Genomic DNA, 26,513 nt, shown 5'->3' on the forward strand with positions numbered 1-26,513 from the left:
GACGGCTAATTTCAGGTCTAAGTATTTAGGCACCTTTTTAAGTAGATTTATTGGTTAAAACCTCCTAGCTAATATAGCTTTCGAAACCCAAATAATAAAAATAAAAAATAACAAACACATAAATGTGTAGGTAGGAAGTTGTCTAAAGCAATAGCTAGACTTAGAGAAAACAAAATTTTTTTTTTCTGCTTAAGTCTTGATTAACATTGCAACCATTTATTTTTTAGCACTCCCTGGGTTATTTCAATGTGCAGGCTGAGATCATAACTACTGATCTAGATGGAGACACAAGCAAGAAACATGTCAATTCCAAGCAATGCTGCAAGTGTAAAGGTATCCACCCTTGGGTGCTGCAGGTACACAGAAAAGAAAACCCAAAAATACACTTACTGAAGTGGGAGATGGGGATGTAGGAAGTGGAGGTGAGAGGGGTATGTCAGGATTCACACAGAAGGTTATAATTGATGTGGAATTGAGTTAGACATATATATTTATTGAGTAACAGCCCTTTACATTGGTTATTTTAAAATTTTACAAAAAAAAATTTTCACCAAAAACTCTGCAAAATAATATTATGATTGTCATTTTACCGATGTTGACGTGGAGATTGCAGTGAGCTAAGTAGTGCTTCTGAGCTTTAATAACCAGGTTTGACAGCCTGAGCAAGTACCATGTCATAAAATCTATCTTTATTCCAGCTTAGAATCTATCCCAGGTTATTAAGAGACTGTTTGAAAGAGAAGGGGGCTTAAAAAATATTCCAAGCATGAGAAATAATGAAAAGTTCAATGAAGCACAAGCGCAAAACATTTGGAGTAATAAAAACAGTGGGATAGCAGAGAAAGGCAAGCTGGAGATCAGATTTTAGAAATCCCTTCTTATTAGAAGTTCCAGGAAATACTGAGTAATGTATAAAGTTGACTTTACTTGGCAAGGGTCTGAACCTTTCCTTGATTATCAGTGAGGTCTATAATTAACCTAAAAGATTAAAAGCAATTTTAGTGAAGTATGGTACAGAATACTTTTTGTTGGTTTCTTTGTGAAGATAAACAGTAGTTTGGAGAAATTGGATTTTCAGAAAGACCATTTGGAGTCTCTGTCATAATTCAGGTAAAAGATTCTCACCTAACCCACTAGTTCCAGAGGTAGAAAAGAGAGGAGAGATTGAAAAATGGGGTCTTTACCAATGTTTATGCCAAAAAAAAAGAAATGATCATCAGTGTATGATCTCTACTAGACCTTTTTTTCTGAAATTACAACTCTGATGAGACAATTTCTTAAATTATTTAAAATTATATTGTTGCTACACATTATCTCTCAGAGAAATCAAAAGTACATTAAATACTTAATTGCCATTACTATGGTATAATTTCTAGGATGGACAACCTGGATCTTTCCAAAAAAAAAGTGTCCTAACACCTTAATTATCATTCCCGATAGCTAATTGTGTTCCGGTTTGACTTGGTCTGTGCAATATGTTCAGTAGGTAAGAGTACAGGGATGTTCTTCCAGGATGTCTAGGTCTGACAGTTAGTGGTCTCACCAACTACTGGTCAACCTTGAGATTAAGGCCAAGCACAAGGCCTCAGTGTCCTCATCTGTAAGCCAGTGATAATCATGGCAACCAGTTCAAAACATTATTTTGAAGTTTAAATAAACTAAGATCTATAAATCACTTAACATAATGTGTGGCACGTCTGTCAATAAGCCATAAAATTTGGCTAGTATTACTATTCTATCTAAGTTTTATTTGTCTGACCTCTTATTTAGGTTCATATCACTTTGCATATCCAAATCAATTGAAGAAAAAAATATCTTGCCTTTTCTAACCATGACAGTGAACGTGGACAGTTAAAACTTTGGAAACCAGATTTTAGATATACATTGAAATTTCAAATTTATATCGTACTTATGAATTTCTCACATAATTGATTAGGAATTTAGATCATATTTATTAAAGACAAATCCATGAAAACATGATTTTCTAAGCATAAGTGAAAATTTTTAATAAGTGTCTTTTTAAAAAAAACATTTAAAGTTTGCAAAGAACCTTATTTTTATCCAAAAAGCATTTTTTTATAAGGTAGGCATTTTAGCACTAAAAGATGGAGATCTCCTAAAAGAAACAAAGAGACCAAAATAACATTTTTTTAAAAAGCCGTTTTCTGAGGAAAGACTTGCTTACTTGTTGACAGTCTGACCTCATCCACATTACAAACCATCGAATCATACGCCGCACCACTCTTCCCTAATGTAGACATTTGATCAGAAATTAGTAATGTTCACTTTTGCTCCTTTGCACTCTCTCTCTTGCCCACCTGGCTGAGCCCCAGCACACCATTCATCAGTTTCCATCACCTTTCCCTGCCCATTTAACAATTTCTCATGAAATCAGAATCAACAGTGACAACACCGCACAGCCAGTCTGATTTCATTTTATGGCAATCTGCCTTCCAGTGCTGTCTGCAGGAAAACAGTATGTCGAAACTGACTGTGTCACAAACATATGACTAGCATTAACCAGAATCTACTCTAACTATGACAATACTGGAATATAAGAATAACAATGCTGATGAAAAAGCTTTCAAAGGAGTACATCAATTGTCACTTGGCAGATGAAGAATGTGGTTTGACTCCAGAATGGTAAGGATTTTTTTTTAAAACAAACCATTTTTATTAAGGTACTAATATTGGCAACACACTTACACACCACCTTTTGATAATACTAGATCTCTATGGGTTCGCAGTTCATCATTCTTGGATGTCTCTTATCAGACTAAATCTCAGAAAGTGAGGATGGGACCCTGACAATCAGCAGAGCAGAAGTGGCAGTGTCCTCATAACTGTACTCTGGTGCAAATGAGTGTCATGAGCAGATCGTTGCTCTGTTGGGAACACACCTGACTGAATAGCTGTTTAGGAATTCCAGAGTCCTTTCTGTCTCTCTCACTGAAGCTGTCACAGATAATCAGACAATTTCAAGAGATGTGAAGCTGTATCTGTGTCACCTAATTGTCTTCTTATGAATCCCAAAACAATGGGCATGTTAGTTGTCTTTTACATGCATCTCAAGTCCTAGGTCTAAGAAAGAGCAGGAATCAAAAATTTCAGCAGCTGAAGCTATTGACTATCAGGCGATAGGGATGTTTGATTTAATTTTTGTTTGTAATTTTATTATTTGAGTCAGTGCTATTTACATTCTCATCACATAAAGCAGGTGACTTCTTGTATTTTCATTTCGTATCAAATCTTCAGAAGGTTAATCTCAGTGAGTAAGGAGAAGAGAACAAGGATAATATCTCAGAGTACTGACACAAAGAATTCAAATATATTAAGGCAGTCATTCTCCATTTATGAATATTGTTATTAGATTTTACATCTTCCTCAATTAACTTGTAATTTTCTCTTTCAAATTCATTCCTTGGATTTATTGAACGCTTGTAATGTTCAAGGTTCTGGATCTAAGCACTGGGGATCCAGCCATGAACTATTCTGCCCTTTTATTTTGTGGAGAGAGAGAAGAGATGCAGCCAGATAAGAAAAAAAGGAAAAGAAAAAGAAAAAGAATAGCACATATTAAAATATGAAGTTTGGTGGTGAAAAATGTTACAGAGAAAAACATGGCTCAAGAGAAAAAAGAGAGCATTGTGGGTAAGGGCAAAATTAGGGGCTAGGTGAAGGCCTCCCTGAGGAATCATTGAAGAAAGATAACTAAGATGAAGGAATGAGCCATGAAGATAGATACCACAGTAAAAGAGCTCCAGGTGAAGGAAACAGCAATGCAAAGCCCTGTGTGGGTGTCCTTAGCATGTCCACAGAGCAGAGCAGCAAGGAGGTCCAAAGGCCTAGCAGAGAAAGGGATTGAGGAGCCACTGACTGTCACCACCTATGGTCAAAGTACAGGAATTCAAAACACAAAGCCCCAGGTTACATTTGTGTAAAAAACCTTTAAATGATATATATTAAATATTAAGAATTTTTTGAGTATTATATAGACATTCAAAATAATATGTATAAAAGAATATATATGTTCACTTTTATAGGAATGGAATAGCCCTTGAAAGTCATTCATGGAACTCATAAAACTGGATGCTTACAGGGAAAGAAATGAGTAGGTAGATACAAGGGGATAAAGGGATATTTTCACCATAAATCTTTTGTCCTTTTGAATATTCTAACATGTAAATGCCTGTTACTTCCAAATGAGTTACATTAAATAAATGAACAAACAAGTGTGTGTGTGTGTGTGTGTGTACATACATGTGTGTGTATTTTAATGTAATCAACCAAATTAGTATGTTTCTTATGCTTCCATCAAGTGATCAGAGCACATAGCTTCAGGATTGATAGGGAACCAATTAGAGCTTTAACCTGGCCAATGGCAAAAAGCTATATTAACTGCAGCAATGTCACTGCAGCCCAGCAATAAGTCAGGAAAGGAGGAAATTTTCATTAGTGTTCATCCAATTCTGTGCAAAAGAGAAATTTATTGACTTTGCCTTAAATACAAATACTAAACAGATATACTGCGTTATAAGTAGAGGTAAATTTCTCTCAAGGATAGCCTCATCCCTTTCCTAAGATTTTATAATTCCCAAGGGAACTAGCAATTGAATTATCTGGATCATCAAATACCTCAATTTCCCAAAAAGAACAAAGGACATGGGTCCCCTCTTTAAAGAATGATTTAGCCTTAGGTTTCCTGTGACAGGGAGAGAGTCAATCCTCAAAACAACAGCACTACTCTGAACAAAATGAAGAGGGTCTAGTCTTCAAATCTGCAAACATTCCATGCTAGATTATGGGAACCCCATCAAGAATCTCAGGAATTCTGCTGGAAGAAGCCACCTGGCCACAATCTGACAAGTCTCTTTAAAAGGCAACCATATGGGGCTGGGGCTGTAGATCAGTGGAGCAGTGGAGTACTGGCCTTGCATTGCAAGACACTGGGTTCGATCCTCAGCACCACAGAAAAATAAATAAATAAAAATATAGCAACAAAAAAGATGACTACATATACTCTTAGGGGTTGGATAATATGGTAAAATTCTGGAAGGTAGTTTGTATATCAAACTATCTAATAGGCACATCCTTTAATCTAGAAGTATATTCTAGGAATTTATGCTACAGAGATAAAGTCATGAGTGTGAACGTATGTATACAAAAAATTTCATAAGAAAAAAGTATTCATAAAAAGGAAATGGGTCAGTAAATTATGATACAAAGAGATACTGTACTGCCTTTCAAAAATGATGAATTAGATCTATGTTTAAGCACAAGGAACTATAATATTCCAATATATTATTGAATAAAAAGTTACAGAACCATATTTATGTAATAAAAAGCCTATGCACAGAGATTTTAGAACTTGCTGATGAAACCTCAGCAATATTTAGTTCCTTATTTGAGCTTTGCTACATTGTTTTAATTTCTTACATGTATGTGTATATATAAAATATATATATATATATATATACATAATATTATATATATAAAATGTTTCACATATAATGTGAAACTTATTTTTCACATAAATAGTAAATACAATTTCTGCTAAGATTTGGTAACACTTAAATATCTAGCTTGACTACGTATGTGTCCAAGATGCAAAACAAACTGAAACATTACCTGTTTTATAAAAGCATGTAAATCTACATCATTAGAATGAAGAACTTAGTCATAACACAGAAAGTTTACCTATTGCACTTTAGGTGATATATAGAATTACATTTCATGAATTTTCTTAATATTTATGAATTTTTAATAAAAACTTCATTTAAGAAATCACTGTAAAGATGGTTCATTAGAATGGCCTCCAAAATTAATTCCTTCAAAAAAGTCCATTCCAGGGACTCCTCATCTAGTCCCAATTTGTTCTGCTGGTAGCTGAGAGGGCTACAAGCTACAACCAGTTCCATTTAAAAGGGTTTGTGTGACTTAACACACTTGCTTAGGTTAGGAGGTGAGGAAACCAAAAGGCAAGAAGATAAAGAGAAGTCACAGGAATGTGCCAAGCCGCTTTCACAGAAGGATTACGTGAACTCCCCCCACTGAAGTCCAAATGTAATGAAATGATAATGAAATGTGGGCAACATGTTGAAATGACAGCAGAAGAGAAGGTTTTCATTAAATTCAGACAAAAGGGAAAGCTTTCAATAATGATGCCAAACCAGATATCCAAAGAGCAGGAGCCAGGACTGAAAAGGCACAGGTGCCTGGTAAATGTGCAATGTGAAATTGCAATAATCAACCAAATCTAGCCATTGAGCATCTATTTTGTACTCAGAACAGTGTTAGGAGATGTAAGAAAATAAGTGGAAGTGGAAAAAGTGGAAGACAAGTTCTTTTCCTTATGCCACAAACATGGGAAGAGACAAAAATAAAAGATTAAGTGTTTGAGGAAACAACTAGATACATGACTAATGCTCAGAAAGCAAGGAGGCAAGAATGACTGGGGATGTCTCTGGAGAAGAAGACCAAAGCTCATCTTTGCAACTGCATGTCCACAAGAAGCAACTGCAATGGCCAAGAAGAGAAGGTCTCACCTCGAGGAACATTCCTGAGAGAAGCAGGGCTAGGACCCACACAACACATGATTAAAACAAATATTAAAAAATCCCAACAAGTTAATAAGAAAAAAAAGATGTAAAGCAGCAAAATTCACCCTACTATGACCAAAGGAGCTGGTAGAACCAGGGCCAGGACAGTTTCCAAGTGACCAGTGGCCAGCCCTAGCAAGGCGATGCCGGAAAGGCACATTGCCATTATTATTCCCACACCCATAGAAGAAGATATTTTTAAAAGCCAGTACACTGAAGATCAGTCAGATTAAGGGGTCTGCCCAGAACTCCAACTCCCACCTCTCTAGCTTAGCAATGCTCTAAACTTTTAGTCTTAGGTTCACTTTGCATTCTCAAAAATTACTAAAGAATTCAAAATTGAATTTTCATTTGGGGGGATGTGTATATATGTAAATATAGTCTATATGTGTACATATATAGTAGATAATGCATATGCACGTATGTATATATTCATCACATTACAAATTTGAACTGATTGTGAAAACACAAGAATACAAAAACACATATTCCCTAAGCCGTCAGAGGAATGATGTGATCATGTATCATGCAGCCTCTAGAAAACTCCACTGTATACCCCTACGAAAACAAGAGAATCCCTATTATGATGAAAATGTTTTGACCTCTCAGATTCTCCCAGAGGATCTGAGTGTCCCAGGGGTCCACAGTCATAGTGTGCGAATTGTTATCTAAATCTCAAGTCTATGCTTAATTTTCGGAGACCAGATGGTGGTCTGTCCAGTGAAGGACCTTCACAACCTGGCCCTAATCTCCCTTGACTGCCTCAACTCCAACAACCTTTGCCGTAAACTCCCCCAAATAGCCAAGCCAACCTCAGAAAAGGCACTGTGAGTACTCAAATCTCTTTGCAGGCACTCCTGTTGTGCCTTCTACCTGGGATGACCTCCTTCTCCTCCTAGAGACTCCCACTCCAGCTCTCAGGACTGAAATGTCATCCACCGCACTGCAGCCCAAGGAGAAGTAATCATTTTTTGCCAACAGCACTTTGCTTTTACCTGTGCTTCATTTCGCCGCCTTCAGTTGTTTCCTGGTCAGTCAATAGTATGTCTGCCTCTCTTTCTTAATGAGTACCTGCCCAGCAGTGAGCCCTGGGGGAAGGATCTGGACCTGCCCTTAAAAAGCTGAGTCTCCCTGAGCTACTGGGGCAAAGAAATGAGGTTTATTAATATTTAATTCTTCATGTCTATCACCTGAAAGTGGTTCAAAACTACTTATTTGCTTTGTCTTATGCCTTTAAAATGGGTTATTATTGGTGATAGGACTGTGAGTGGTACTCTATTCTGCATTACATTCTTATAAATATAATAATGTTAAAGCATTGATAGCTTAGCCACATGTAGAAAACACTGGTATGTGTGGTATACAGCTGTATGTGTTCTATATACACATCAAGGCTTTAAGTTATTTAAGCCATTAACAGCAACAAGTAGAGCTGTCCTCAAATGTACAGTGATACTTTCTACATCATCTGCCATATGCACTTTTTTTTTTTTGGTCACCTGTAACTCACATATATTTGTATTACTTTGGTTCTATCTTCGCTTCCCTGGTGAAAGATTTCAGATCTTTGTGTCCCATTTCCTGACTTCCTCATGGAACATATCTCATTTTATGGCCATGCAACATAGGATCTTAACATTATAAGCAAACCTAGCTTTTTAACTTTGCAGATCTCAATTAACAGAATATTCTCTTGGAAACAAACACATCTCTCGCTCTCTCTCTCGCTCTCTCTCTCAGCGGCCACCAGGGAGCCAAATTAGCTGGTTGCCTTCATAAAGTTCAGCAAAACATTTGCAGGGGAATGTTTCCCTGCAGATGGAATTCAAAATGGATAGTTCTGTAAAGGATTTTTATCTCCTAGAAGAACCAGAAAAACAGAACATTTGAAGTAGTGACATGACACAGTAGTCATTACTAACAAAGGGCTTTCCACCCCTTGTGCAAAATCTGAACTACTCATTTCTGCGTGAACACAGAAGCTTCCACAGAAGGGAAAAGAAAGAATGGGTTGGACTTATTGTTTAATTGGCCGCAAGCTGGAGACTTGCTTTTCTGCTTGACTCATGCTGTGCTATTACCATCAGCCCGAGGTAATCATTTCAGCAGACTAACCTCCACTGGTTGCTGCCCCCTCCACAAGACCCACAGGCTGTCCCCTACCCAGCTCTGCAGGTTTCCCAGCTGGACCTCCCTGTCCTCTAAGAAGGGCCGTGGTCTGAGTGGCATCTCTGCTCCAGGGGAGCCAGTCTTCTTCATTGAGATGCAGGTAGCGCTCCCCATAAGCAAAGGCTGCAGAGCATCATTAAAGTGGTGGGGAGACAAACAACACTCGCGCTGCATACCAAGTGCCATCCCATTTAACTGAATCATTTTATTATGAATACATTCTGGGCTGCCACTGTGAGCCACTGGTGTAAAATACGCTGGCAAAATGGATCTTTGCTAATTACGTTTCATGCATATTTCAGAACTTTACACTGGGATACAGGAGGATGGTGCTCATAAAAGGGAATTTTACAAGCAGGTTCACTTGCATTTGGCTCAAGATTCAAACTAACTGGTAACAAAGATAAGTTCAATTACTTTACACATTGTGTTTGTTTTAGCTGGAATGTTATCATTCCTTGTAACTCTATCAGTGCTGCTATAGTCACTGGTGGAAAATGAAATCCCTCTTCTAATTCACCTGGGCACACATTATAGCAGAAGAGTACATGATCGCTAAATCATTTCCTCTCCACATTTGTTTTTGCTAGATTTGTCTTCAGTGTGAGGTTAGGATGAATTAAGGAAATGAGTGGCTGGTCTTGGAGAGGTGCTAGGAGAGAGACAGGGCAGGAAGCATGGTTACCTGCTTCAGGAGCGAATTGTAAAGAATGCAAGTGACTGGTTTCTGGTGGCTTCTCACTCTGTTGTTGGCTTCACTCTCCATGGCCAGCAATGCTAACTGGTTATTAAATGAGATGAAAAGTCGTCCATGGGCTTCATCAAAGTGGAAGAGGCATCTGAAGTCCTGACTTTTGGGGAAAGAACAGGCTATTCTCTGGATGGACAGCTGGTGCTGAATATCCCAGAGTCTCAAAACCTGGATGAAAAGGGACAAGATCCTATGAATAGGTCAAAGATAATTCTAATTTTTTAACCAATCTCTTTCTAGCTCACTCTACACCCGAGGCATACAGTTATTTCCTCCACAGTACTATAATTGGTTCCTACTTCTGTCACAGCACATATTATTTTGTGCTTCAGTTGCCTGTTGAAATATCTACTAAACAGTAAACTCCTCTAAGGAAGGGATTGTTTTATCCCAGTCCCTGAAACATGGCTTGGCCTGGAGCATGTGCTTATAGGAGGTAAAATAGTGCTGTCCTAAAGATGTCTGTGTCCTAACTTCCAGAATATATGAATATGTTATTTTATAAAGCAAAAATAATTTTACAGATGTAATTAGATTAATAACTTTAAGGTGAGGAGATTATCCTGGATTATTTGGGTAAATCCAATGTAATCAACGGTCTTTAAATGTGTAAGAGAGAGGCAGAAAAAGAGATCAGCATGATACAGCACAAGGACTCTGCCTAGATTTGTTGGCTATGAAGATGGAGAATGGGAGCCATGATCCAAGAAAGCTATCAAACCATGAAAGTATATTTTCCCTACAGCCTCCAGAAAAGATCACAGTTCTGCTGACACCTTGATTTTAGCCCAGCAATAGCCATGTTAGAAATCTAACCTAAAGAACACAAAAATACTATAAATTAGTGTTGTTTCAAGACAATGAATTTATAGTCAATTGTATTCATGGAAAATGAATATAATTATTTCTCTCTCTATGTATTTAGATATCCATGCATTTTTTGGTGAAATATAATAAATGGCATTAAATGAAATCAAGTTCAAATAAACCAGATATTAGGGTCTTATACAAACATGATCAATGGATCAATGGATAGTAGAGAACAGACACTGAATGCCTGCTCAGAAGAAAGGCTGCTTTAAATTCAACAGATGTTAAATAACCATTTTTCCTATATTTTGAGTCTCTTAAAGTTCCCTTTATTCCCTTAAGGTAAGTCGCACCAAGTTTTTCACAGAAGAAAACTAAAGGAGCAGGTTTGGGACACTAGTATGAGGTTATCAGTAATGATACCAAATTATCATAGGCTAAAGAGGGGGAAAGAGTCAAAATAAATAGTAAAAAATCCCTCCAAAAGGGGTTAGCAGGCAAGTTCTAGGGTCAGACTTGTGGTTTTAACCTTACTACTGGTCCCTTACTTTAGGGTGACCTCTAGCAAGTTTTTTTTTATTCTCTGACTTTTTAATGCAGTGCTATAAGAATTGAATGGGAGCCCATGTTCATGTTTTAGCATGAAAACTATACTGTAATAACTGTTTAATGGTGCTTTTTATTGTTATACTTATTTTATTATTATTTTTTCATTATACAAATATTTGAACCAAAGAGCGGAAAAGATTTATTCAAATAAACTATACTACCCAATGTGAGAATCATTTTTGAACAGAAAGATAGCTTCTGTTTAAATGAGTATTATTTCATAAAACAGGCAACTAACAAGAGTTTTTAATCTATTTCAAATCATACACTACTTTGGGAAAAAAAAAATCGGTTGAAAATGATAGCTCTATCCCCCTGACCAAATACTGATACCCAGGTTAACGTTAATTTATATATAACTTCTTTGGGTACACAACCACACCCCTCACATACATTTCGGTAGGTCCTGGTATTCAAGATAGGAGCTCCCACAGTAATTGTTTTAGCCTATTTTGCATTGCTGTGACCAAAAAACCTGAGTAGGACAACTTAGAAGAAGAAAATTTATTTGGGGCTCACAAATTCAGAGGTCTCAATTCATAGAAGGTCAACTCCATTGATCTGAGCCCAAGATGAGGCAGAACATCATGGGGGGAAAGGACACAGTAGAGGAGAGCTGTTTAGATCATGGCTGGAGCTCAAGGTCATAGTGAGGTCAGGGAGCAGAGGGTGTGGGGGAAGGGTCCTGTGGAGAAAATACAGGGAATGCGTCCTCTGATCCACCTCCTCCAGCCACACCACACCTGCCTGGAGTAGTTACTACCCAGTCATTTAGTTTCAATATTTCAAATAGTTTCAGTATTTTCCAAAAGTTCAGTCCAAGTTTCATCTGAGACTCAGAGCAAACTCTTTGCTGTGAGCTCCTATAAAATCAAAAGCAAGTTATATATATTCAACACACAGGGGCATCAAGTAAACATTCCCATTCTAAAAAGGAAGGAAAAGGGAGGGCACAGAAAGAAAGGATGGGACCTACCAAAACCAAGCTAGTCAAAGATGTCCCAGAACTCCACATACAGTATCTAAGACATATGGCCGTGAGAAGTTATTTCCAAAGGGTTTGGACAGACCCACTGCATTTAATGTTTGTAACACACGTGTGCTTTCTTTTAGCTTGGCTATCTTCAGAGCCAGCAGCTTTTCTTGGCAGACAGTCCAAATTGCCAATATCTTTTAATTCCTGGGGTCTCCATTTCAACTTGGGCTTCACCCTCACAACGTCACACATGGTCCTCTCAGAAGCAACCTCCCAGGATTTTGACCCCACTGTACTTTGCCTGCTCTCCCAAGCTTTCCTTTGAAATTCAGGTGGAAGTCTTCATGACCCCTTAAATTTGGCATCCTGTATTCCTACAGAATCAGCACCATGTCGATTATGCCATTAAGGTCTGCTGCCAGCTCACATGATACCTGGGCTCCCTGGAATCATGGCTGCAGGGGCCCCTGAGTGACTGCATGGATCAATATGGTGAAACAACTTCCTAGACCGCTCCCCTCCATGTGAGTAAGGCACCCCCAATATGTCTTCTCAAAAGGAATTTTCCTTCTACATCCTTGAGTTCTCAAGAGTGTGGTCTTACAAATTCCTGAGATACCCTCAAGGCATCTTTCCTTTTATCTCTGTGTAAAGTACTTAGCATTTCTTTAGGGACTGAAATCTCTTCAACAAGCACAGCTTTATTGGCCCCAGCTTTACCTGCACTATTCCAGTCAAACTGAAAATTTTGAAAATCCTTTAGCTCTGCTTTCTTCTCCCAATTCTCACAAGAAACTAGCTTAAAGCTGCCAAAAATATGCAGGCCACTGACTAAACACTATGATGTCTTGAAATTTTCTCTGCCTGATTAATTACTCCATCACTTTTAAATTCAGTCTCACATAGTCTCAGGACATGGGCAAAATGTAACCAGCTTCTTTGTCAGAATACAGCATGAGTGGCCTCTAGTTCAATTCCCAAGAGAGTCCTCATTTCTCTCTGAAACAAGAGCACAGCCCCCAGTCCAACCAGCATTCTAGTTTTCTGAGCTCCCACTAGAATCACCCGTTAAACTCTGCTTACAACAGTCTGAAATCTGCATTTCCAAAGTTTCCCAAATACTCCCACAAACCATTTTCAAAGGATTCTCAAACACATGGTCAGGTTAGTCACAGCAACTACCCCACTTCTCAGAACCAATTTCTGTTTTAGTGAGTCTCTGCATCACTGACCAAAATACCCACAAGAACAATTTTGAGGAGAAAAAGTTAATTTGGGGATCAGTGTATCAGAGGTCTTAGTCCAATGGGACTGAAATGGATGGCCAACTCCTTTGCTCTAGACCCAAGGTAAGGCAGCACAACATGGAAGAAGAGAGAGAAAGAGAGGAAGGGACCACAGGAAAGATGCACCCTTTCAGGGCATGCCCCCAGTGACCCCTCTCCTCCAGTCATGACTCCATGCCTATAGTTACCACCAAACAGGATGGACAGATTAAGTTACAGCTTTCATAAATCTAATTCTTTAACCTCTAAATATTCCTGCATGAACAGGAACTTTTGAGAGACATCTCATATCCAAACCATAATAGTAATTTATAAATATGGTCATCCAAGGAATCTCTTCTTTCTTTTGATTCTATCCTATTTTTTTCACCTCTCCTTAACTCTCCTCTTAAACCTCTTCTCCAGAATAAATGACCCCGGTCTCTTCAGCCATCTTAATATCAGTTTACAGATTTCACATCTTCCATCATGGTAGCCTCTAGATTCTCTCTGGCTTCATTTTTGTTCCCACTTTCTCTGCAGGGAAGAGTAGTGATACAGACTTGTTTACTTTTAAAATCCATGGTAAGGATGTGTTCTTTGTATAAAATCAAATAGCACCAGAGGGCTTTTAACCCAACCTTATCTCTACCCTAAGTCTCACTTCTTGGAGACAGTCTTCTTTAACTCTTCCAAGGTTATGATTTTCTCCATAATAACACTAACAAATATCATCATGTATATATGTATGTATAGAATGGGTGTGTGTGTGTGTGTGTGTGTGTTGTCCTTAGAAAAACAGTTATACTCTTTTTCATATCCCTCCGTTCCCAAGCTGAATATTTTAAGATTATAATTGGTTATTATAATTTTAAATAAAGTACTTATAATTGTTGCACCACTAATTTAAGACATTATCTCTGAGTACCTCAGGGATCTCAAGGATCTGTTTTTAAGAAAATTGCCCAGAACCGAGCCAATATTTCAAGTGAGTTTTTTGTTTGTTTGGAGGTGGGGTGTACCAGGGATGGGACTCAGAGGCACTTGACTACTGAGACACATCCCCAGCCCTATTTTGTATTTTATTTAGAGGCAGGGTCTCATTGAGTTGCTTAGCACCTTGCTATTGCTGAAGCTGGCTTTGACCTCGCTATCCTCCTGTCTCAGCCTCCTGAGCTGCTGGGATACAGGTATGCACCAACACACTCTGTTCAAGTGAGTTTTAACCATTACAGAGGCTATGACTTTTTCAAAGCACCATAATATTGCATTGGCTAGTAAGCCATTTCATCCTGATTTCCAATTGCCTTGAGATTCTGATTGGCCAAAGCTCTAGATTTTATTCTCATGAACAAATAAGCTAGCCAAATAAGCTAACATCCTGCCTTTAAAATCAGTATGAAGGTTTCTGAAAAGACTAGGAATGAAACAATTATATAACCCAGTTATACTACTCCTTGGTGTTTCTCAAGTGTTAAAGTCAGCATGCCTATAGGGACATACCCATACCCATGTTTTTAGCAGTGAAATTTATAATATTGAAGTTAAGAAACTATCTTAGCTGTCCATGCATGAAAATGTGATATATATATATATATGAATTTTATTTACTCATAAAGAAAAACAAAATTATGTCCTTTGCAGGAAAATGGGTGAAAGTAGAGAATATCATGTTAAGTGAAAAAAGCCAATTCAGAAAGTCAAAAGTTATGTGTTTTCTTTCACATGTGAAAGCTAGAGACAAAAGGAATGAGCCAGGGTGGGGAGGTGAGAGAGGGGTTGCTCTTGAATATAGAAAGGAGACCAAAGAATAGAGAAAGGGGGTCAGAGGGAGAAAAGAAAGGAGGGAAAAGGGAGAAACTGGGGAATAAAATTGACCAAATTATGTTATGTACATGTACAAATATATCACAATGAATTTCATTATTAGGTAAATTTATAATGTGCCAGTAACTAAATCTTATTTTTTGAAATAAGATTAGGAATTTTCCTAGTTTTAATTCAGGATTGCAATATGACAGTATCATTTTGAATCAAATTCAATTATATTGACAATTCTTGCTTGGTTTTTCCAAATATACCACAGGACACAGCAAATGCTGAATAATTTCTTTTTTAATTTGTTAAAATTATGGCTAAGTCACTATTTTTTTATTCAGTTTATTGATGTAAACATTAGTTAGGATAGATCCAAGAATGTAGCACTAAAACAAACAAAATTTACTTTCACATAGTTATTCAACCAGTTCAAGATTTCATATAATCCACAATGAAGTTTTATGGGGTGTTATGGTTTAAATGTGAGGTGTCCCCCAAAAGTCCACGTGAGATCATGCAAGAAGACTGGGAGGAGAAATGATTGGGTTATTACCTTAACCAAAGCAGTGAATTGATCCCTGAGGGGATTAACTGAGTGGTAACTGGAGGCAGGTGGGGTGTGGCTAGAGGAAGTGGTTCATTGGGGGCGTGGCTTTGGGGCATATATTTGTATCTGGCAAGTGGAGATCTCTCTCTTTCTTTCCTTCTCTTTCATCATCATGTGAGCCACGTTCCTCTGCCATGATGTTCAGCCTCACCTTGAGACCCGAGGAATAGACTCTGCTATCTACAAATTGAGCCCTCTAAAACCATGAGCCCTTAAATAAACTTTTCCTCCTCTACAGTTGTTTGATCCTTTAGTCCTTTTAGTCATAGTGACAAAAATGCTGACTAAAACATGGGGCTTCTTCAAATATCTTACAGAAATATTGTGCTTCCTATATATAATAATCCATTTCTCTACCAGCCCTTATCCAATGAGGTTTATCCTGATTCCTGTACAACAAACAGGATTACCAGTCCCTCTAATGCCAAAAATATATATTTATAAAGAAAAATTGGTTTTCTTGGCACAAATATTTTATTAAAGAACTTGTCTTGTGTTTTTTTTTCATTGCTTAAAAAAATTTTTTTAATTTAAAATGTTCTGGCAGCACCCCAAGAAATCTTTATCTCAAAAATATAAATTCTATAAGAACAAAGACTTATAAATAAATATACTTCAAGGTGCTATAAATATAAGTAGAACTACTAAACTGTTCTTCTGAATGCTATATCCATAAGATTAGAAGATTCTATATCAGTCTCAAATACTTACATTCTTAACAATATTATTCAAAATTCTGTCTTGTTTGGTATGGGACCCCTCCTAAGAAATAGAAACTAACTTCATGTCAGCATAATAATCTGGGGTATAGATGAGTATAGTTTAAGAGTAGCTCAATAGTATCAGTAGACTATAATTTTACCAGAATCAACTTCCATTTTATTTTCAAGTAATTTGTATTGGCTTTAATATTTCATTGGCATTTAGTCAAGTAAATTAAACTAAAAATTAAAAATATATGAACTATGACCTCTCTGTTCTACAACAGGTAACTTCTTGCTATTAGCAATTAAAACTAGAACTATTTTCATTGGAATGTGTAAATTAATTAATTTTCCTTAAAATTAATTCATATCATTCTTCTATGACATCCTAAAGTCTCTCCATTACTAATCCCATTAAGTCAACCTTCCATCATTAATTCAAAAGTTTTGTCTCTTCTGAGAGTCAAACAACAAGGTTGATATGATGGCATCAATGCTTAAAACAATGTTCCAAGGCTGAGAAGGTAGCTCTGTGGTAGAGTGCTTGCCTAAGGTCAGTCCCCATTACTAAAAAAAAAAAAAAAAAAAAAAACTAGCATACTTTTAGAAATTATGTGATCATGTGTGATCTACCATATATTTTTCGGTTTTCCAAATACTACCATATTCTATACCAGTGGTTCTTAAACTTGATATTAAAAATAATCTGCAGTGCTTTAGAAAACACCTATGCTTGGGCCCCCATCCCAGACCAATTAAATCAGAGTCTCTGAGGATGGGGCTCAGACATTAGTATTTTTAAAGTTACTTTCCCCTGGTCTTTCCTTTGTATTAAACATTTAACTGCTCTACTTGGTTTTAAGGTCAATGCTAATCTCCTTGAGTAAGAAATCTTTCTCTCAGCTTAATTTGTAAAATCACATGCCTTGGCTTTAAACCAGATAATTCTACTCCTCTTTCCTAATCAATCTATATCCTTTTAATCACACAAAAGAACTCATATTACTTCAGTTTTATTAATCAAGCCCTTTGACAAAATGTCACTTAGACATCTAATTATTATTTGAAAATCATGGGTTCTACCCAACTTTTACAAGTTCGGAAAGGACCATATTTAATATCAATTTTCATTCTAAATCTTCTAAATGTGTTTTTTTTAATTCTTAGTAGGAAAAAGAGATTGACAAACTACAAGTGAATAATGGTTCTTTTTAATTTTTATTTTCCACAAATCTTCACTAAACTGTGCTGCATCTACTTACATCAGGATCTTGCGATGTCTATTAAAACTCAGACTTACCAAGTCAGGTCCTTGAAAAGGGCATATTTAGGGGTTCTCCACTTCATGTCCTCTTTTACATTATCAGAACAGATTCCTATGCTCATGGTTTTATATTAAGGCAAAATTTAGATTTTTCAACTAATAATGACATTTTTCTGCATAATCTTTATCCTATTTCAATATTAACCTTTTAATGATGAAGGATTATAAGCAAACACTATATTATTTACACAACAAGAACTAGACACTAATGTACTGAGGCTGCATGTACCTGGATGCCATTTTAATCCTGCTCAGTTTGTCAGCTTAGGTATGTGATTTTGCCGTCCATTTCTTTACCTTTCTGATAAAGAGGCCCTGCCAGCTCTGAGATTCTGTCAATTCTGTCTGGAATGTAGTGAAATTGCTCAATCCATTATCTAAATATTTCAAAATAACAACAATTCAAACAAATTCAGAAGGGTGTGTTGTGAAGATTGAATTTTAGAGATGTAGGACAGCAGCATGTTTGCAGTGTAGCTCTGCTGCAGAATCCTCTGCTCCCTCCAGAGACGGAATCTCCATTATTCACCCAGACATCATAAAACTATAAGAAATAAATAACATTAATTTGGGGTTACAAATATTACATTTATAAAAGGGTAACTTAATAGATAAGTATGGGCATGAATAGATGTAAGTACGGATAGAGATCTGTTTTCAGTGCACTTTTAAAAACAAAATCCTGTCTGGAGATGTGGCTCAGTGATAAAGGACTTGCCTAGCATTCATGATGCCCTAGGTTCCATCCCCAGGACCTCACACATAAATCAACATTATTTACAGACTGACAACATATCAAGTTTAATCAAAAGTAGTTAGAATACCAAAAAAAAAAAAAAGATTCATAGTTTCTTAATAATTACATAAAAGTGAAGGAGAAGCAGGAAATAGATTCACTGGCTCTATTGACAGGAGACTTACTTGGTTTCATCAAACATTTACTAACTCCTGCCATTCTGTAAGAGACAAATATAAAATGATGATAAGAAAAAAAGAGAAAGAGACAGAAGGGTGTGCGTGAATTGCAAGAGGATTTTGAGAACAGCAGTTCAGCAACCCAGCTCTCCAGGAGTAATCCACAGAACTGGATCACCCACTTGCAGATAATAGGATAACAGGAACTGAAGGTACTGGCTGTCCTGAATACACTGTTATGTATCAACAAATCTATTTAATTCAGAAGTTAAGCCTTTCAGTAATCCACAAAAACATAATCAGTAAATACTTAAAGGCAATTTTGTTTGACTGGATATATATTAGCAGAATTCTTCTACTACATAGCTCAACTAATGTTTTTACCTCAAGTCACAGAACAGTTCTTCCTTTAAATTATGTCCCAAGTTTTCAATTTTGTAAGTATTTCAATAAAATTAACAAAGGCATATTAAAATGGGTGAGAAATCATAATCTAGAGTTGAGATATCTTTTATGAACATTAAGAATGAAAATTCAGATTGCCCTATAAATAGGATACAAGGACAATATCTTTTATGTATATAAAAGTATCTTTTATATATAAAGTTATCCTATAAATGGGATATTTGGCAAGTATAATATCTGGGAAAATGGGATAAAAAGGATTGAGAAAAATTTTTATGACTCTCCCACCCCAAGGAATGTCATCAAATTTAGAATACTAGTCTGAAATTAAAATCTTCTCCTCTGCTATTTATCTTTCAACATTACCATGACTATTTTCTTTTCTTTATTTTCTTTGTACTTCTTTTCTCACTCAGATCAAGAAATGAAAGCTGTATATCTCTAAGACTCAATTTATATTATGTCTGTTGTGTATTCTACCACTGAACTGGAAAAAGTCAAAATATTTCCTAAAGCTATGAATTGTTCAACAGAAATCACATTGATTTCTCAGTTCCAATTTGACAATAAATTTAATAATGCCAACATTTCATTTCAGGGTATTTTGTTTCTCATAAATTAAATTGATTCTTTGCCATTATAATTATTCATATGGCATCTAAAATTGTAGCAGAAATGATCCCATTTTTTAAAAGATTCTTCAATTTTTCTTTTCAAAATCACAGTTCCATTTTTAAATATAAATCTTAAGTTCTCTCTTTTTACTCCCTTAGTTCTAACAATCTTGAAAGAAAAAAAGTCAATAGTTTGAACTAAGAACTTTTATTCAATTATCATTGAAAACTAGGTGTTTGTAAAGTGCCTTTCCACCTCAAAGAAACACAGCTCTGAATAAAACATAATATCTGCTTCCTTGTTAGGCCTTCAGGGAGTGGAGACCATCTCCATGAGTCCAAAAGAAGAAAGAAAAAAGCAACAAACTTAAAATGGGAACAGTGAAGAGTAGGCTTAAAGGAAGGACCTTTAACCAGTAGCCAAGCCTGCGTGGGATTGGCAGGATGTGGGTCCTCAAGTAGGGATAACTGGGCAGGAGACAGTGAAGCCAGGAATAGCAATTTCCCATGTTTCCACTGAGTAGAAACAAACATACATCTATCTGTGAAACAGGCATATAATTTGGTTTTCAAAATGCCTACCCATCAACAATGATAAAAAGTAAGGTAACAATAAAAGATAACCAAGTCTCTGTGAGGGAGAATTGCCAGTACAGCAGACATCAGATTTAGATATCAAGGACTCCAGGTATAAGAATTATTAGTAAAAAAGTATGATTATGTTTAAAGGTAAAGAGCTAAAAGTCAGAGTCCTCAAAATGAATGAACAGCAAAAGACTATCCAAAGTTATCATATAGCTCTAAATCAACCCATTAGAGGAAAAATTTAGTAAAAATTAAGAATGAGGGACTGGGGTTATGGTTCAGCAGTAGAGAGCTTGCCTAACACATGTGAGGTCCTGGGTTCGATCCTCAGCACCACACAAACATAAATAAATAAAATAGAGGTATTGTGTCCCTCTACAACTAAAAATAATACATTTTTTTTTAAATTAAGAATGAGAGGTATTAGTTATGTGCAATGTGGACACACTGCCTTTAGAAACACCTCACTCAGGTCAAGAATATAAGAACACCTCCGAAAATATGAACAAAAACCTGAACAAAGAAATGGGTGGGAATACACAATGCTTTCAAAGAGATAGCAAAAAAATAAATGAATGAGAAAATACTGGAAGTGCTTTCTCACTATTTTAAAGCTGTCAAATATCACCAAACTCAATGAAATTCCAGTCTGAATACTAATAGTATTTTTCATGGAACATAAATATTGATCCTAAAATTTACTTGAAAGCATAAAATGCCAGAGGATAGTTAAAGTTGAAAAAGAAGAACACCAAGTAGAAACTGACCTACCAGGTATCAGAATATAGAGTTAAATTATGGTAGTTAAACAGTAGGATGTGTATTGTGTGTGAAAAAAAAATAAGTTGGTAAGTGTAAGGAATAAAGTATATAAAACAAATTCATGTTCACAGAGTAATTCAGATGATAACAATGCCAATTTAAAATAGTAGAAAAGACAGGCTGTTCATAAATTATCTTGGATAGCCATTTACAGAAGAAAAACAATCTTTACACAAAAATAAATTGCCAAGTTAAATTTTTAAAAAATTACTGGTATAAAGTGTTAACAGAAAATAAAGAAGGACAATCTTACAAATGGAAGCATTATGGAAGACATTCCGAAGATAGACACAAAATCCAGATCCATAAAGAAAACCATTTCTGACTAAATTTCACAAAAATTAAAAACTTTTGAATGAACAAAGTCACGTAAAGTTTTAAAATGTATGCTTGAAAGAGGTAAAATATTCTAATAAAAGCTAATCAAAAATTTTTCAAGCTACTACAAATCAGTAGGAAGATAGTCAAATTTATTAAAATAAGATAAAGTTCATGATCAATTAATGCATTAAAATCAGGAAATATAAATTAATATTTGAAAAACAAATTCATGCTAATTTTTTGCCCTTCATATTTATAATAAATAAATAAATAAACACTGATGGTTTCCATTCTTGAAAAGAACATGGGGAAACAGGCACTTTTAAACACCTCTGACGAGTATGTCAGTTGGTCAACACTTCTACACTGAATAGGCAATATGTAAGAAAATCCTGTAAAAGAAGTCACATGGAGGGGAGGGGGGATAGTAGAGGATAGGAAAGGCAGCAGAACACAACAGACATTAGTATGGCAATATGTAAATCAATGGATGTGTAACTGATGTGATTCTGCAATCTGTATATGGGGTAAAAATGGGAGCTCATAACCCACTTGAATCAAAGTGTGAAATATGATATATCAAGAACTATGTAATGTTTTGAACAGCCAACAATAAAAAACTTTAAAAAAAAGAAGTCATATGCCTATTGATCCAATCGCATCACTTCTAGAAATTTATCACAAAGAAATTAATTTATGAGGTCTTAAAAATGTGTAAATGTCTGTGTGTGTGTGTGTGTGCGTGTGTATGAGAGAGAGTCAATAAAGACTTAGGAACTATATATTTTAATCCATAGATGATTGAATAATTGAACTATGGCCATCCATATTATAAAATACTATGTAGTTAAAAAAAAAAGGTTTATGGATATTCACACAGAATGTTATCCAAGAGACATTATTTAGGAGAAAGTAATTGAAGAAAAGTATATTTCATGTGATACTATTTACATAAAAAAACTAATAAATACTTCTCTTTTGTACACGCACAAAGGACAATGTATATAACAATGCATTAAGTATTCAGTAACAATGTGAGAAGATGTACATCAACTATCAATTATTTCTTGAGAGAGAAATTGATTTGAAGGGGAAATGAAAAAGAAAAATATTCACTTTTTGCACTATATGCATCCTCATCATTGTAATCTTTAGAGGTGGGCTGGGGATACAGCTCAGTCAGTGGTACAGCATCTGCCTAGCATGTGTGAGTCACTGGGTTTAATCCTAGTACTGCAAAAATAAAATAAAATAAAAAGAATGTAATATTTATGGGGGAGAATCAATCCCTTTATTCATGCAATTTAAACAAGATGAAAATACTTAGCTTCTGGATGGGTGATAGAAATTGGGGTAGAGGGCTGTGTGGAGGGAAGAAGACTAATAGGTACAATGCAATCACCAACACCAAAGTCTGGCTTTGTATTTTCTTTGCCAACCACAGTTCTACAATATAGACACCAGGCTTTGGAAAAAATCAGAACCTCAAACAAAGGATTATGTTACAAACTGATCTGATTCTGGTGGCCAAATCAGGATTAGTAGCCCAGGAGTTAGGAGTAATAGAAAAGCTGACTTCAGCTCATTGATTGGAATGTTAGACTCCAGCAGAGAGATTCCTCTTGGGCCTTGAAAATGCTTTCAGTCCCCTGGTGGTTCCTCCTTCAATTGGCCACATTACTGACTCCCAGCAGGGCCTTGCCACCAGTGACTGCCATTAAGAGAAGCTGCTTAGGATTCCAAAATATAGTGCAACTGGGCTGTTATTCATGACACCAAGTTCTATAGAAATAAACATTATTTAATCATCACTGGAAAGTGGAAATAGAACAATCTTCCAAAAAAAAAAAAAAAGATCTAAAGTCTCAGATCATTTTTGGAAGAAATTATTTTAGATCCAAATTTCTTTGGTCTACAAATCCTCTAATTGAGCAACTCTTCAACCAAAACCTGATTCAATCAAAGGCTGTTTGAAAAAGAATGCTTTTTCATTTTCCCTGTTCTCTCACTTACCTCTAGTCCTATTAAAAAAAAATTAATTTATAGCAATAAAGCAGAGGTTTAACCCAGCAGCAGAAAGCTCTGTGCTTTGTTGTAAAGACATAAGAACTGAGATTATCATGCATTTATCAAAGTGTAATGGATTCAGACTAATGTGAATGACAGCATGACAAGCTTTATTATGATGTAATGGTTCATAAGTCAAACCAAAAACAGAAGGACAGAACTGCTTTCAAAAGAGGCTAGGTGGTCTTAAAGTTGATGTCAGCTGTTCACAATCAATTTTGACTTTAAGGACATTGTTTTCACTTGCTTTTAAAGTTATAAAACCTTTCTTCGGGAAACTCTTAATGATAAAATATCTGGTATTTGTTTCATTTTTATGTTTGATAATGATTCATCCACTTAATTATGATTTATTGAGGACCTTGTATGCATATGATGCAATCCAAGTAAGACAGAGTTCCTAATTTCATGAGTCCTATCATTTTGTTAACAGTACATTAGTTCATATATTATATTCAACATGTGTTTAACACACTAATACTCGCTAGATCCTGGGAAACACAAAAATAAATTCAACAAATGATCCTTGCCTTCAAGCAATCAAAATCTAATGAAAGGTACAATGTACATACACAATGCTCCAGTATACAAGTTAGATTGCAAATTCAACAATGAAAGTTAAGACAATGTGCTGACAGGTTTTAAATAAAAAGGCACAAATAGATCTAACTAGGATATCATAAAAAGTTTTCACTTTGAGTTTCTTCACTACTATTGTTCACTGTAATGTGCCTTCACTTCAAGTGGTCAACAAATAATCACTGAATAAACACTACAGGTGTTCAGCACAGTGAGACACCAAGAATACAAGCCAAAAAGATCCTGACCCTGGTTAAGGAAGCACTCTACCACTTTAAGCACAGCATCAGAAATGCTCCAAGGACACATGCAGCAGAGTGCATAGAGAGAAACACCAAAGTCTCCAGGAGAGGCTCCAAAATGCCCAAAGCCTGGAGGATAGACGGCATATGTCAGTTAACGGAAGAGAGGGGTCTAAAGACAGAAGAGCATGTTGCTAAGCCAAGAAAGTGCATGGCAGGAACAGCTGTTTGATGGAGTTCTACAGCACTAAATAAATGAAAGAGAAAAGCAGGAAGTGAAATAGGACTGGAAAACAGGAGGAGAGCTTTTTATGAAAGTTTAAGAATTTTAGAGTTGATACATGGAGGACAGATATAAGAGCATGAAAGCTTTTGTCTTGCAAACTACTATTAGAACTGAGGACAGACTGGAGTCAAACCAGTCTTAAAGTCAGCAGACATTTTAGTAATACTGCAGTGTTTTGCAGGAAACAAGTCAAGATTTATAATAAGAGCAATGGCAGCTGAGATGGAGATGGGAGACTGACAAATGTGTCTTGTTGGTAGAATCAGCAGGAATTGAAGATTTATTGGTAAAATGGAAGGGAAAGGGAGAAGGTTTATATGATAAGTAACAAAGAGTGAAACAGAAAGTTTAGTAGGACTTTTGGCTTAGGTGTGGCTAAGGAGTTGAAGGTGAATTTCCATATAAATATGTATATATAATTTACACATATTTGTATATTTAAACATTAATTTACACGTATTAAATTTATACTATATATGTGTATGCATATGTATACGTTCATATATGTGTGTGTTTATATGCTTGTGTGTGTGTGTGTGTGTGTGTATCCCTTTAGCATAGAACAAAAATCCAGAGTCTCAGGGACTTTCCCCACTAAACTTATCATCCCCTTTTCTCACCATAAACAAGTATCTTGAAATCTATCACATTTTTAACTGGATCCTTAAGTCAAGCATTATACAAAACGGAAATTTTACAGAAGCATTAAAGATAATATTTTTAGAGATTAAAAAATTGACAAGTGGATACATACAGCAAAATAATGTGCCCAGAATTCAACTTGGACTATACAGCTCTGTTGCCATACTTTTCCCACAATATTTAAAATATCCCTTCAAGGGCTTAGGGTACAGTTTAGTGGTAGAGCATGTGCTTAGCATGGGCAAGGCCATGGGCTTAATTCCCAGCACCCAGAAATACAAATAAAAACATCCCATCAAAACCATCAAATAGAAAAGAATTTTTGCGTATAATTGAAATGTGTTTCATATTCTCCAGATTAGCATTAATTTCTATTTTATTAAATCTTTTCTGTATCAAAGCAACAATAGCCACTGGCTATACCTATTTAACTATACTATCTAACAACATTTCAATAAGACAAAAATTGTCCCCATTTTTTTTCCTTTGAATTAGTGAGAAATTTGGAAACTCTTAAAATGTGACATATTGAGAGTCCAACAAAAGGGATTAAATCCATGAGTCAGTACTTGGTTTGAACAAGATTTTAATGAAATACTTGTGTAGTTACCAAAGAACTATTTTTAAATAACCATCAATCAACACTTTTTTAAAATATAGATTTCCAAAGACATAGTAGTTAGTCAATGTATTTTAAAAATTAACATCAGCTCTCAGAGAAATTCAGGCCCCTTGAGAGTTTTCAGTAGGCATTGGGAAGGCAGAACTAAATTAATTGTACAATGTTACTTACTTTATCTCTGGAGAAGCTGAAAAGTTGTTTTCTTTCAGCAAAGAACTGGACAGCTATTACACTGGCTGAGTGACCCCAAAGGACACCAACTGGTTTAGAAACAACATAGGGATTCCAAAGGCAAACTTTATTGTTAATGCCAGCAGTTGCTAATCAGAATTAAAAAGAAAAAAAAAAACGTAAAAAAAAAAATAGCATGAATAACCTTTCTTTTTTTTGAATGAGTTTATCACATATCTATGTTAGTAACTGCCTTCTGATGAACACCAAAGCACCCTGTCTTGAAGGAAGGAAAGTCTTGCCATTGCCTAACTAGACTAGGCAACTAGACCAAGCTATGAGCCCTGGCAATAAAAATTGTTGAAATGGAGGAGCAGGAGAAAAAGGGTTTGCGTAGCAGAAAGGAATGTGCATGAGCCGAAAAGGAAAATATGGTACAACTTAGGAGCCAACCAGCAGCCTGCCCCAGCAGGGGACAGAATCCTTCCTAATCCTGAAGTTCCCTCTCTTCAAACTGGGCTGCCTAGGAGTGTAGACAGTGTTGGAGCTATCCAGGAGCAAGAACAGACTAGGGCAACATTGGAAGTTCACAAATTAACAAAATAGAAGG

The 26,513-nt window shown here is 36.0% G+C and overlaps 1 protein-coding gene across 5 annotated transcripts in view; it reads right to left on the bottom strand.

The window, feature by feature from the left end:
• The window catches only part of Wdr49 (WD repeat domain 49), a 142,164-nt gene that overhangs the window by 67,433 nt on the left and 48,218 nt on the right, over window positions 1–26,513 (bottom strand). For 4 of the 5 annotated variants that reach the window (XM_046422886.2, XM_058572248.1, XM_046422885.2 and 1 more), the window contains exons 7-8: window positions 25,904–26,052; window positions 9,454–9,687 (exon numbers count right to left, since the gene is read on the bottom strand). In XM_046422886.2, coding sequence (XP_046278842.1) covers window positions 9,454–9,687; window positions 25,904–26,052 — 383 coding nt within the window. The remainder of the gene's footprint in view (window positions 1–9,453; window positions 9,688–25,903; window positions 26,053–26,513) is intronic. The other variant, XM_046422887.2, reaches the window with a different exon arrangement.

The sequence above is a fragment of the Marmota monax genome, unplaced genomic scaffold (assembly GCF_021218885.2).
Source record: "Marmota monax isolate L192 unplaced genomic scaffold, Marmota_monax_Labrador192_F-V1.1 WCK01_AAM20220418_F8-fsc00110, whole genome shotgun sequence".
In the NCBI taxonomy this organism is placed as follows: domain Eukaryota; kingdom Metazoa; phylum Chordata; class Mammalia; order Rodentia; family Sciuridae; genus Marmota; species Marmota monax.